The sequence below is a fragment of the Alexandromys fortis genome, unplaced genomic scaffold (assembly GCF_014885135.2).
Source record: "Alexandromys fortis isolate MF-2015 unplaced genomic scaffold, M_Fortis_MF-2015_v1.1 scaffold_2_1_26212458, whole genome shotgun sequence".
Lineage (NCBI taxonomy): Eukaryota > Metazoa > Chordata > Mammalia > Rodentia > Cricetidae > Alexandromys > Alexandromys fortis.
The window spans coordinates 4,806,089-4,820,336 of record NW_026067930.1 but is presented as its reverse complement, the minus strand read 5'-3'; the positions used below and the strand labels follow the sequence as shown (position 1 = coordinate 4,820,336).

The following is a 14,248-nucleotide window of genomic DNA, read 5'->3' as shown; positions in this document are numbered from 1 at the left end:
ACTGGGAGAAGACAGGATTCACCTTTGTCTACACGTTGGTTGTGACTACACAAATGACCTGCTGTGGGGAGCCACAGTTGGTGTGAACTGTCAACAGAACCTACAATCACCTCAGAGATGGGCCTCTGGACATGCCTGTGAAGGTTATCACAGTTACGCTAAGTGATGAGGGAATACCGGCTTAAATGTGGTCAGGGAATGCTGGGCTGGTGATGGTGAACATAGCATTAGCTTGCATTCACATCTGTCTCCTGGCTGTGGATGAGGTGTGAGCAGCTGCTTCCTGCTTCTTCTGTTTTGACTTCCCTGCTACAAGAGACTGCACCTTGAACAGAGCTAAGGTCAGTCCTTTTCTTCCTGAGGTGCTTCTGTCAGCAGCACGGACAGACATTCAACAATAATGCATGTGTCAAAGGCACCCTGACCACACCCTAATGAATAGGACGTGCTCTGTGGACATCTGTGTTCTGTGTGCAGACACAACACTCAGAGAAACCCTCCCTGGGAGTCTGACATGAGCCCTGGGCATTGGCCCCATGCTAGAGTGGATGGCACAACTTCTGTGGAGAACGAGGTCTGGGTACCCGTCCAGAACACACCTCCTGTGCACCTTGATGACAGCCAGCCCCTTGAGTTACATAAGTTTCTTGGCACAAGGGCCAACAAAAAGTTCGGCTTGTGCATGACACTGATCACTTTCTGTAAGTCCACTCTCTCTCTATTGACATTTTATGGGCAACAGCAGAGAGCGGCACAGGCAACAGAACTCGTCCCCTAAAATTTACAAGGGAAAAAAACAGCTCTTCTCAGGGCATTGGCTGAACTCACACTACCTGCTCCGGGGAGGTGACCTTGCCTCCTGTGGAGTCTTTGTGGACCTCACCTCAGACCCATCCTTCATCCGGAGTCCTGCCTTCCTCAGCTTTATTCATCATAATTTGCTTTGAAATCTCATGGTCATGAACCTCAATTGCTCTGGGCCTCTGTTTCTTCATCTAGCAAATTAGGACCAAGACTCCCTGCCCTCCTTAATCAGAAACCATGAATGAAACATTGCTTTAAAATACGTGCACAGAGCCAAAGGCTGGGTATCAGCCCCGTTGTTGACACGCAGCTCCTCTGCTCACGAGGTGACTTAGGAGTGGAAGACACACCAGCCAACATTCAGTGAGTGCTTGAAAGTGGCAAAGAACAATTGTGACTGCTCCTGAGAACAAACACACCCTGGCAGCTCTTCTGGTGCGTTAGCATCAAATCAGCCCAACGAGGATGGGCTCATAGGTATGGATGCCTCCATCTTACAAATCAAGAGACACTCTCTCATATGTTCTTGGCTCTGTGTCTGGGTAAAGCCAGAATTAAAAACAGTTCAGGCTATTTGATTAAATTCCCTAAACTGGGGCTCTACTTACGTAGTGGAGAGATGCTAAGAGGTGAAGCCAGTCTCAGTGTGTCCAAATATGAAACAGTTGCGCTGAATTAAATGATCTCACCACTCCCTTCCTCCCCATATGTCCCACAAGTCTATGCTCGTATTTTGGAGAGTCTGCCTAGTGTGAAGCATTTCTAGTAACTTTTGATTGTCTCTAATTAAGAAGTGCTGACAGTCCTCCATTTAAAGCATACTATACCGGGGGTCCTTTGTCTCCTGGCCGTCCTGAAGGGCCCTAAGAAAAGAACAAACAGACTAGCAAACAAAATAGGAAGGCTCATTTCAACATTTCAACATGCGGTGGGCATTAATTTAAGAACAAAAACAAAACAGGGCCTCATGGAGCCAAGGCTGGCCTCAAGCACTACGTAGGTAAGGAAAACCTTTAACACTTGATCATTTTGCCTCTACTTCCCAAGTTCTGGGCCTAGAGACGTGCACCACCAACCTGTTTTGTAAAGTTCATTTCTAAGCCAAATTTCATCTATTCTTCCTTGAACAAGTGCTACCCAGCCCCCACCGTTAGTCCCACATGGCTCCTCAGTCCTGTCCCACCACTTCCCCATACCTCTGGTGTGCCCAGGGCTCCCACCTTACACACCCTCGGAGAGGCACTGGTTCTTCCTGCCTGGGCCAGATTTTAATTTATCAATGAGCAGCTCTCGGTTTCCCAGGAACAGATCAGCCTGTGTCCTGAGCCTCGGCTAGCAGATGGCTGTTTCCGAATGAAGGCTGACATGCCTTGGTGTCTGGACTCGCATTTGGGAAGACCTTGCACAGTGGAGTGAGTCGTGCCTCTGTCCTAAGGTCAACATGCCCTGCATCTTGCTGGATGTAGCAACTCCCAGGAGAACATGGTTAAGTATTCCCAAGATGGAGAAGAGCTTCCACAAAAAGGCCATTGTCCCTGTATTGTGCAGTACCCAGAGCCCCTATCGTGTATGTCCATGAGCAGCCAGACAAAGAGCATCATCGCAAGTGCATCGTGGAGCACCAAGGGAAGCAGATATCCAAAGAGACACTAGAGAGGCAGAGCCCCGAGGACAGTAGGTCTGTTGGTATGTGTGTGTGGGGGGGGGTAGTTCTTGGAGTTTTGCAGGGCAGGAAATGAGGACAAGGGCTCTTTAGATCAAGATGTTTGAAACACACAGCAAACAAAGACAAATAAACAACAATGACAATTCAGACATTCAATGGATCATTTAAAAAAAAAAACCCAAACATTTATCTGATTTTTTTTTATGGAGGAAGTATCACAGGCTTTGTATGGCAGGGTCTCCACCACAACACTGCAGGGTACTATTGAGTAGAGCATGAGCAAATGATTCCCATAGACACAGAGCTTCTACACGCTTTCTGCCGACACTGTAAACTGGGTTATGATCATTCGAGAGCAAGCAATTTTCTAGGCAGAGGAATATCCAACTAATAAACGCCTCTGGAATGTGAACAGCATCATTTAACCACTGATAAGTTCTTACCCATTTCTCAAACTTTCACAGCACTCAGTAATAACTGAATCCTATCCACACACAAGGAAGACTAGCTAAAGACATTCAGAGGTGTGCAAAGGAGGGGACTTTCCACATTTGTTCTCCATGCCAGGAGAAGCACCAGAATGCCCCCCTAACACACACACACACACACACACACACACATACGCACACACACATACCACACCGTATGTACACACACTACACATCACAAATATGCCACATACACATGCATGCATACACACACACATCATACACACACACACACACACACACACACACACACACAGTCTCACGTCAGCCCCAGCAGGATGCCTGCATGCTGCACACCTCCATCATCCCTTTGACACAGAGAACCTGAAGTTGAAATGCATAAGTAATTAGCTGACGTCAAACAAGCAGGTGAAACTATGGGCTCAGAAGTTGCCCCGGCTGTACTGGCTCAGAGGCCACTGATTTTGCTATCATAATGCATCACGAACCTGAATTTTGTTCACCTCAGGTAGTTTGCAATAGGGCTGCAATATATTATTTAAAGAACTGTAAGGGGCGTATGCTTGCCCTTGGCATGAGGAATGCCGCCATTCCATTTTTAGTGTCACGCCTCGTTTTAGAATTAAGTTCTAACTTTAAAACATTTAACTTGCTCATCAAGCCAGGTTCCAAATTACTTTCTTATGCTCCTTGATGGATTCAAAGTTGTCCATTTCAAATCTTAGCTTTATCAAATATTAGCTGTTTGATTTTAAGAAATTCTTTATCTTTTTATTTTGTTTTAGTTTTTTTGAGACAGGTTTCTCTGTAGCATTGGAACCTGTCCTGGAACTAGCTCTTGTAGACCAGGCTGGCCTTGAACTCACAGAGATCCACCTGCCTTTGCCTCCCAAGTGCTAGGATTAAAGGCGTGCACCACCATCACCCAGCTTGATTTTAAGAAAATTCTTTTAACTCTCTGAATTTTTTTCCAATTACAATACAAAACTAGATTATCATTTTTTCTTGTATTCTTAAAAATAAAAGAAAATACAGAGTAGAAAAGCCACCTGACGTCTGTACCATAAAAAGCATCCCACCACTACTCTGTGTACTTTCCAGGGTTTTCTGGGCAGCGAAGGAAAGTTAACACAGAAACCCACAACTGGCAAAAGTGCAAAGAATAAAGCAGAATGCTCAGCCATAAATGGGACACCTATGCCATACCCCTCTCCTCAAGACTCAAGGACCATCACAGAAGAGGGGGATGAAAGAGAGTAAGGGCCAGGGTCAGGGAAGACCAGACCAAAACAATGTCTTCTGGACATGCCAGGACCACTGTGCTCTTGAGTTGACAGCAGCCGTGGTTGCCTGCATTGTATTGAGCTAGTGAACACTCCAACATGGAGGGAGTAGAAGGCCACACCCTCACAACTGGAGAACCATGGACAGTTGGTGGCTTCTGAGAGAGAGAAAGACAGTATTTTTCAAGGATGTGGCTCATGGAAGATCAATTATACTCTAATGGAGAGTTCCACACCTGAGTATATGCATAGCACAACTGGACTCAGTGGACTATATGATCAAAATACAATGTATACAAATATTAATTTTTTAGAAAATCAACTAAAATATTTTAAGGGCCATAGAAGGGGACTGAATAATCATTTCCTTCCTAGTTCTGAAGTCTAGCATCTTTTTGTAAGACTGGGTACTCTGTTATGGTTTGAGTGTGCGATGGTCCCAGGAGCGCACATATCTCGACAATTGGTCCTGAGATGGTGATGCCATCTGGGCAAGATCTGATAGATACATTAGTGAGGTGGAGCCTCCCTGGAGGAAGAGGGTAGCTGCTGTAAGAATCCAAAGGTTATAGCCTGGGATTGATCCCCACCTAAACTACAGTCCCTAGTTGTTGGAAAAGCACAAGCAGGTATCTCCTGCTCCTGCTGCTTCAGCTGTGAGCCGACCCCACAGCCATGATGGATTGTATCTCCCAAATGGTGAGCCTGGGAAAAAAAATCATTTTTCCTTCGGCATTGTCTTAGTTGGTCACAGTGATTAGAAGGGCAACTCACATATAATGAGCATGTTCAAAAGTCATCTTAGCTAACACACACAAACATGACAAACCTAGACCCCCTATACCACAGATAGCCAGGGAGTTACCAAAGATAGCTAGGCTTGTATCAAAGGACTCAGGGTCAACTTGCACAGCTACGCTCTTTGGGGAATAAGCTAAAGCAATTTGAGGGCCAAAAAGATATATGAAAACACAAAATGCATTTAAATCTTTGCGTTTGAGCATTCTTTAAAAATATTCAAGCCAGTCTAATGAGTACTCTCTGTGGAGACATTTAGTGACAGCATTCCATGAGGGACACCCAGCGTTTCCATTCGCACTGGGTATACGAGCTCTGCAGATGGGCTGTAGAGGAGAGAACTTCCCTCTACAGAGAAACGGTTAGCTAATAAAGACAGGAGAACCAAGCGACAGAACTGCCGTCGCACCAATTTGCAGCCCTTCATGTACTAATTGATGGGGCTTTGGACATCAAAAGGTGTGAACATCACAGAAAAAAAAAAAAAAAAAAGAACCACCAGACATCCTAGGTGCCTCCTGATGTGCAACAGGCCATCTGTGAAGTCCTGCCAAAAACATCAAACCCGAGTCTGATCAAACCTCTGGACCTGCGTACTGACTAATGAGAGCCACAGGGGTGGCGGCTCCTGCTAAACTGTCTTATTAGCGAATCCTGTTAGCAAGCCGAAAACAAGCCCCCATGGAACAAAATAAGAATAATCCCAACTTTCTCTATAAACAAGCAACAGAATGAAAAGGGGGAGGGACTCTACAAATCAGCCAGAAATCTCTTTTTAAAGATTGAGCAATTGCTACTGGCTCAATTGGTTCCTGATTCAGAGACAGAAAACAGCCGAGTGAGACAGACAAGAGAGAAGTGGTGGCAGCATGCTTGGAGCTCTGTTTTCCATGTTTGATGATGGAGCTCTACTAAACATTTTAAAAGTTCTTATTTGTCATAAATACAGTCTAAAAATATGTAGGGGATAAAAGTATGTATTCCTGGTCATGATTCAAAATGAGAGAATCAAGAGGATAAGAAAAGGCAACCAGGGATGCAGAGGCCAAGAAATGCAGGCCCATTCACCATCGTCTGACCATCAGGGTTTGAGAGCCTAACAAGCATAATTGCACCTCCTAACTCAGGAGGTGACTGCCTGGCCCCTTTCTGACGTTAAGATAGCTCGGTGCCATCCTGACAGGTGGTCAGGATATGCAAATATGCTTCTGCTCCTTTCTTTTTTAACTATGAGATCACCTGGGGAAGGGCGGTCTTCAAAGTACTTTGGACTGGAAAAGATATATACAGAGAAAAAAGGTGGAGTCAGGAGAAGCCATGTAGCCCCTCTAGAGACAGGGACCAGACAGAACTTTATCCAGTAAGCCACAGCCACGTGGCTATACACAGATTAATAGAAATGGGTTAAATAAGATGTAAGAGTTAGCTAATAAGAATCTAGAGCTAATAGGCCAAGCAGTGATTTAAATGATATAGTTTCTGAGTGATTATTCTGGGAGTCTAGGCAGCCTGGAATGAACAAGCAGCCCCCCCACAACAGACTGGCATGCCGACGTGTGCCAACTAAATCCATATAAAACCTGAGAGGACTTGGAAAGGAATTCTAGACAAAGTTTAGTCACATTTTTTTTTTATATCAGATGGGCTCTGCTTGCTGGTGGCATGCTGCAGCTCCTTTAAGAGAGGTGTTCTTGATTCAGCGGTAGCAAAAAAAAAAAAAAAAAAAAAAGTGTAGTTTCCAAACAGTGACTTCCTGGTCCATGCTAAAAGCACAAACTCTAGCTCTTTCAGGGGGCTGAGCATTTAAATAGGGTTTGTGAACACAGCACAACTTGCTTAATGGCAACACAGACCTGCTGCGACCTGACAATGGATCTGGGGCAGAGAGAATGACTCTCAGAAGCAATAAACAGATTTCCACAATGTTGAACTGGGCAGGGCAAGCAGGCAGGGCCATGATTGCCCTAAGAAGCAGTCCTGATCAGAAAATAACTACAGATACACAATAAGACAGATTCAGACGTCAAAGTCCTCTAAATGAGACACGGTGTGTTTTTAAAAATGTACATAGGCTTGGGAGAGAGAAGAAAAGAGTATAGAGAATTATAAAAAGAAGTATATTTTTTAATAAAAAAAAACAAATCCTTTAAAGAGACAGAGTACAGATAGTCATAGGTTAAAGGAGTAAAGATTACTTGTAGAAAAAGTAATAGAGTAAGAAAAATAAGCCACATAAAGATGGAATATATACAAAGATTTTAGATTATGTATATTATTGTATTTTCTTTGAATTTTTTGACTGAGAAGGAACTAAGTACAGAGAGAAATTTTGTTGTATGGGCTGCTAAGATAAATCAACTCATATATTTTAAAGGTATCATAATTCTGAAATTTGGGTCTAAGGATTTGTGACTTTGGAAAAGAGGTTCTTCTTTTGTTTCCACAGAAGATGAGAACCTGTGAATTTCTTCCAGACAAATGTGGTTTGATGGACCATGACCCCCTGAAAGGCCACAGTGAATACCCACAAAAAATACTTTGTCCAACAAAAAAGCAGAAAGCAGCTTGGAGAGAACTATGCCCAAATTACCAAATATTGTTTATAAATATTTGTTTACATTTTTAAAGGGGGATATGATATAGATATGAATACTTTGCATTTGTATGGATCTTGGTCTATTGATACAAATTTTAGGTCAATTTTGTTATATGTATATTTATGCTCTTGATTAAGGTATTGTGTTTGTGCAACTCATTTAAAAATGTAATGTAAAATTAAGAAATATAGGTTAGTAGATAACCATCTATAATAGTCAAGCTTGTTGTCATTTTAGTTAGGTTTTCTAGATATATAGAGAAGTATTTCAGTTAGATAGGTATTATTCAAATCTTTCAGAAACCTTCATAATATGGCATTTAAAATATTTTAATAACTTAGGACTTTTCATGACAATGAGACACATCTGCTCCTGGCAGCACCAATTACTTCAAGAGGAAGATGGGCATTAAAGAGGCTCCTTATGAAGTTTGGTAGCCATTTGGGCAAGAAACTGCTCTTGCCTGGACTTCTTGATGCTATGCTGTAGGAACTGGGCATGCAGGATCCACATAAATATAACTGCTGACATTGCCTAAAGAAAGTGAAACTGTCCTTCTGTGTTCCAGGTTCATGAAAGAGTCTGTCAGACATTTTGCAGTACACAGAAAAAAGTGACTGAAAAACTGCCAATACAAGCAGAACTGTCTTTGAAATTCCCTGCTTCATGGAAAAGTCTGCTGGATACTATGGGCCAGTAGGCTGAAGATGGATGGCTCATCAGTACAGAAGAACTTGGGATGGCTGTCTAGGCAGCAAGATGCCTCTGTCAATTCTAGAGTTTTGGAAGTTGCTTACAGTGCACTTCCTGTTAACTTAGGTATTATATTACATCCTTCTGGAGTCTTTGATTGAGTTGAAGAATACATAGTTATAATTTTCCTTTGTTATGATAAAAGATAAAATAGATACAAATATTGTAACTGTAATTCTTCCTTGATAACTCTTGTTATATGTAATTTTGCTATGTTATAGTTAAAGCCTCCCTTTTCATTTAAACAGTAAAAAAGGAAATGGTGTGGGAAGTCCTTCTGTATATGTGTTGCTTTTATTGGTTAATGAATAAAGAAACTGGCTTTTGGCTTATATAATGGCTTAACAGATTATAGCTAGACTGGAAAAGGTACACACAGAAAAAAAAGGTGGAGTCAGGAGAAGCCATGTAGCCCTGCCAGAGACAGACACCAGATGGAATTTTATCCAGTAAGCCACAGCCACATGGCGATATACAGATTAATAGAAATGGGTTAAATTAAGATGTAAGAGGTAGCCAACAAGAAGCTAAAGCTAACAGGCCAAGCAGTGATTTAAATGATACACTTTCTGAGTGATTATTTTGGGAGTCTGGGCAAATGGGAATTTAACAAGTGGTTCCTTACAACAATACCTAACCTAATTCTCTCTTTCTAAAACTAAAGGGTATCAAATCAGACAGATAAGATATATAAATAGAGAAGGCATTTGGATGGCTACATAAGTCAAGTCCAGGAGCAAAGAAGGACATGAAAACACATAAGAAGCACTGAAGGCCATACATATGAAGTGGAGAGATACTGAGACATCTGCTTTCAGATTGCTGAGTGTTCAAGGCCAGCTCCCCATGTCCTCTATTTGCCTTTATGGGAATGGCTTCATATCTTTAGGTTTTCTTTTTCACGCATGAGCAAGCAGATATGGTCTGGTAGGCCATTGGAAGGATTACATGAGAACAAAGGAGGAAGACCTCACCCGAGGCTTCTGTTCAAACTGCCAGCCAGAGGCAGGTGATGGTGGATAACATGATTCTAATTCTCACATTTCAGAGGCTGCTCGCTCTATGACTTTTATATTATTCCATAGAAACTAGAGGAATGCACAGAACACACTTGTGTGGTGCATTCAAAATGCTTCCTTGCCTGAAATCAGTTGACTCTGGGCCTCCTGCCACTCTTCAAACTATCAAGCAGTTGAAGGACTGTAAACATGCCACAGTGTGTGTGCACTGAGCTTCTTCACTGATCAAGGCATCCTACAGCTAAATGCCAGAATCTGAAGGCGCTGGTGTACTAAAGAGGAATTCGATGACATCACAGAAGCAAAGGTAGGAGACTAGACATTATTGTTAAGAGTATCATGGCCACATTGTCCCAGTTCCCCTGATGGCGCTGCTGAAATTGATGATACTTGGTTGGGTAATTGCTGATACAGGGAAACTGATGGCTGGAATAGGAAAGAGTCTGTCTTGGGTTATGTGGCTCTCAGTGAGCGCCTTGTGCTTACAAGTTCCTGGTATCCAAGAGCACTTTAATCTCCCCAAAGCCTGAATGAGGTCATGATTTAGCTCTTAAATCTTCCCAAAGGAAGATCAGAAACAACGTGAAGATGAAAGGAGGATTTTGTTTTTGAAGACCCTACAGAGGTTTTCTTTGGGAGTTAAAACCTCAAGCAGCTGCACCACCTTACTGCCTCTTGTCTGCTGATGGAGCAAGGGTCAACAAACCAGCTCCTGGCTCTCTTACAGAGGGTAGCAAAGCCTTGAAGAACAAGCTCTGGATGGGGCAAGAGGCAGAGAGCAACCTACAACAGAATTTACTCCATGTTTTTGTCCACGGCTTCTTTAGCAAGAGGGACATGTGGGGCTCAAGCCCAAGGTCTGACTGATGGTTCCTGGGAGCAGCTCACTCGCTATGGTATTGGTACATCAACACTCCAGCTCCCTTGCTCTTTTTGCAGGAGTCTCTGGGAGTGTACCCAGTAGTCACCCAGAAGTCAGTAGAGACTAAGTTGCCCACAGTGCCTACCTGTTCGATAACAAACTCTACCTTGGTTCTCTTCCTATCTCTGACTTGCTTTGTCACCATCTAAGAGTAGACTTCTGAGATCATTTCTCAAATAAACTCATGCTTTGGAGACTTACCTTAACTCTGAAGGAAAACCCATCTCCTCTAAGCATAGGGTGCAGGATATGATCCTTTGTTGTATCCCAGCATGGAACAGAGAGAGTTATTGGGTTGCTCAGCAAAGATCCATGTTCCCCAATACCTCAGCACATCCTTCCTCACCTCCCTTCCACACCTGCTATCAGCAAGTCCTTGAACTCCCATGCAGCTCCTCGGGCCATCACCAGCCTAGGCTGCTGGCCAATGAGATTTATGGTAATGCAATAAGGTTTCATCAGCCAGGAAGCTTTTAATAAGCCCAAGTGGTAGAAATACACTAAAGAGTTGATTTACAGCCTCTTTCTTGGCTGCAGTTAGCAAATTATTTTTTCCTGTGGAATCAGCTAGGGAGGAAGATATTTCATGGTGATTTCTGCTAGTTGGATATGGGGTGAATTGTGCCACCTCTGTTGCCTGGTTGTCTATATGAGCTCGATGCAGTGTATCCTTGGAGAGTGGACAGGACACAAGGGGACAATCACACCCTAGGCATTCAGCATGGACTGCTGAAAGATGAGCTTAATGGGGTGTATCCCTTGAGGAGAAGGCAGGACACAAGGGGACAATCACATCCCAGGCACACAACATGACACTTTCTGTTCTAAGGGTCAAGTCCATAAGGTCAAACTCCTAATTCTAGGGAAAGGGGCCCTTCTGAGAGGAGGACTTCAGAAACAAGAAGTCTGGGCTACTGTTTATTTATCTTTGTTCCTTTGAATTACTAAAATAAATAAAAGTCCAAGACAGAAAATACAATGGATGTAACGGAGGGTGTTGACTGTCAGAAACTCTAGCTGAAATTTCCCGTGAAAGAAAACAAACCAGACAGGGCTCCCGTAAGGGAATTCATTTGCTCCTGCCACAGTGTCTGTGGCACCTAGCAAGACCGAGAGCTCCCCTGCAATTCTGACACCTTGAAGGGGTCCCCATTGCTGGTAGGAGGCAGAAGCAGATGGTCTTTTCCAATGGGGAGGCCCTCAGGCCTGTGGGAGAGTGGAAGAACAGAGAACCATGTGTGAGAAGGGAACCCCGACCTGACTCAGATGCTGGAGGCTACAGACAAAAACAAAGGGAACTTTTATTTTATGCAATATTGTAGAAAATAAATTAGATCACTCTTCTTTTTCTTTGGGAGTTATGTATGAAAAATTATGTTAGTTAGCCTATGAACAATAACAATGACCAACACAACAAGATAGCCCCCAAAACCCAACAGTGCCACTTACATCTTTGGAGTAAACAAATGCGGTCTAATTTGACTTAAGGGCTGCTCAAAAATGAGATAATTTATGCCTGTGTACTATCCACAACTATCCACAGTGGTAAGGCCAAAGACACTAGAAAACCCACTACTGCCACTATCTTCAGCCAATAGAATTTCTAACCACATTTAAATACTTATTCTTATGCCCACAGATAAATGTAGCTCTCAACCCACAACAAAGAAATGTCATTTTGCAGCAAAGAACATTCTAGAAATCCACAACTGGTCAAAATGCAAAGAACACTTACAAATGGCGTGTCCGACTTCAAGTGACACATCAACAATACAACTCTTTACATCAAAGGCTCAAAGAACATTATAGAAGACGGGGGAGGAAAGAATCCAAGAGTCTAAGGATCAAGATGTCTACCAGAAGAGTGTTTCTCCCGTATATGGCAGGGGATTTGCACCCGGGAAATCTCAACAATACTGTGGGTAGGGGAAATGTTACAAACTCCAGCCCTAAATGAAGAGATAAAGGCAACTGATAGCTATCTAATACCAAGTAGTCAGCCCTAAGCACGTAAACACGCAAGCAACACTATCTGAATTCAGCAGGTTGTATTTACAAACACACACACAGTAGTAAAGATAAGAGGTCCTGAATATGCTAAGGAGTGGGAGATGGACACAGGAGGAGTTGGGTGGAGGAGATGATGTGAATACAGAGAACTCTATATGAAATTCTCCATAAAATAATGAAAGGAATGATACTGAGATCTTTCTGGTTGTGGTCTGCATTTCTCAAATGTGGAGAAAGCAGAGAAAAGGCCATGTGCTGTTTTGTTATGTTTAGCAGGGGTGAAGTTAGACTGGGCACATGGCTTACAATAATAATTATATGTGGGTAATTGAGCTATTCTTAGGCATAGCTGAGTAGCTGAGTATTTGAGTTTCTCTCAAGTAATAGTAAGACATGGCTGACTGTCAAAAAAAAAAGATGCGGTTGAAGCTGAATCAATATTCTGCCTTTAGCAAAGAAGAGAGCAGATGGGAGAAGAGAAAGCCTCAGATTGAAAGTTGTCCTTAAGTTCTGAAAAACTGCCATTCAGTGGCAGGGAGAAGAAAAGACAATTATGTGATGGTGAAAAGACGCAAAACATGATTCCAGTCTCAACAACAGAAATCTAGTTCTTCACCAAAAACAAGTCTAAACTTCAACATCATGTATCCAACGGACAAAGCATGTCTTCCACAGGGGGATGCCTGGCTGAGGGCAGAGGGAGTGAACCTCCACTGGCTGAGAACATGGAGGAGCCTGGACAACTCAGAGACAGCAGAGCCACAAGCTCTGTGGGTCTTACACTGGGTGGAAGGACAACAGTAGTAACGACCTGCACAGCGCTGGCCACACCAACACCGCATGGCGGAAAAGGGGAGGACTGAAAAGACCCCACCCAACCCTGAGGAGCTACAGGCACTTGCTGGGGGAAGAAGTCATACCCCTCTGTGGTAGTCACTTGTATAGTTTCCTTGTTCAAGTAAATAAGCCCACAGCTGTGTTCACATAGGCGACCCTAATTAAATTCAGTCTTGCAATAAGCAAGAGCCATGGAAATAGGACAACTCGGTGGGAAGAAGGGCTTCAGTAGGAGGAGGAAGGAAACAAAGGTAATGGTGACCCAAGTATATGTACTTCATATGCATGGAGTGGAATTGTGAAGAACAAATACAAAATTGGTGAGATTTGTTCATTTGTTGCCCTTGTTTTGAATCATACCCCATGCATGGGTCCAAAAGTTGCATTCCTCTTATTCCCATTAGAGGTACTACAAGTTTTGCACCAACTGCAGCCATGTAAACAAACCCTGCATTCAATGGACCCAAGGACGCAGGGCCTGCTGCCACATCAGCTGAAACATGACTATCTCTACAGGAACCTATGCTGCAGACTCCCAGGAGGGCCAGCAGGAATCTGCAGTGTGAGTGTAACCTGAGCACAAGGACATTAGCTGAACAAGACTCACGGGTGGACCAGCAACCCCAATGCCTGGGTCGCCACGGCTGCCGGGAGAGCCAGGGATCCCAGGTGTTCCTCGGTCACCCTAGGGAGATAGAAAGAGTAGATGAACAGGTTAGTGCTGACAAGATCAGGAAGAATGTCCAGGAATAATTATGCTTCCCACAGAATCCTGACCGCTGCTCCATCAGCTCCTCACCCACCTCCACCCTTCATGCTCCATTCTGTGATGCGCTAAAGGAGCCAGTCCTCCCTCCTAGTCCAGCATTACATGAACCAGAGCTCTATGACTGTGAAGAACACATACCTCTCAAAGTGATCCCAATTTCAAAATGACCCCAACTGTGATTAAAAAACTAAGTATACTCCCCAAGTGCAGACCACCTAGCTATGGTGCTTCTCCCACGCTTGTCATACCTCCATCCTAAGCAGAGATGTACCCACATTTTCAACTCAGACCCCACATCATCAGAAAATAAACACATCAATATTTCAAAACCTTCCCAGTTC

General features: G+C 43.4%; 1 protein-coding gene across 1 annotated transcript in view; it reads right to left on the bottom strand.

Moving 5' to 3' along the window:
- The window catches only part of Col22a1 (collagen type XXII alpha 1 chain), a 213,363-nt gene that overhangs the window by 72,770 nt on the left and 126,345 nt on the right, over positions 1-14,248 (bottom strand). The window contains exons 39-40 of the mRNA XM_050144864.1: positions 13,746-13,823; positions 1,632-1,667 (exon numbers count right to left, since the gene is read on the bottom strand). Of these exons, the coding sequence (XP_050000821.1) occupies positions 1,632-1,667; positions 13,746-13,823 (114 nt within the window). The remainder of the gene's footprint in view (positions 1-1,631; positions 1,668-13,745; positions 13,824-14,248) is intronic.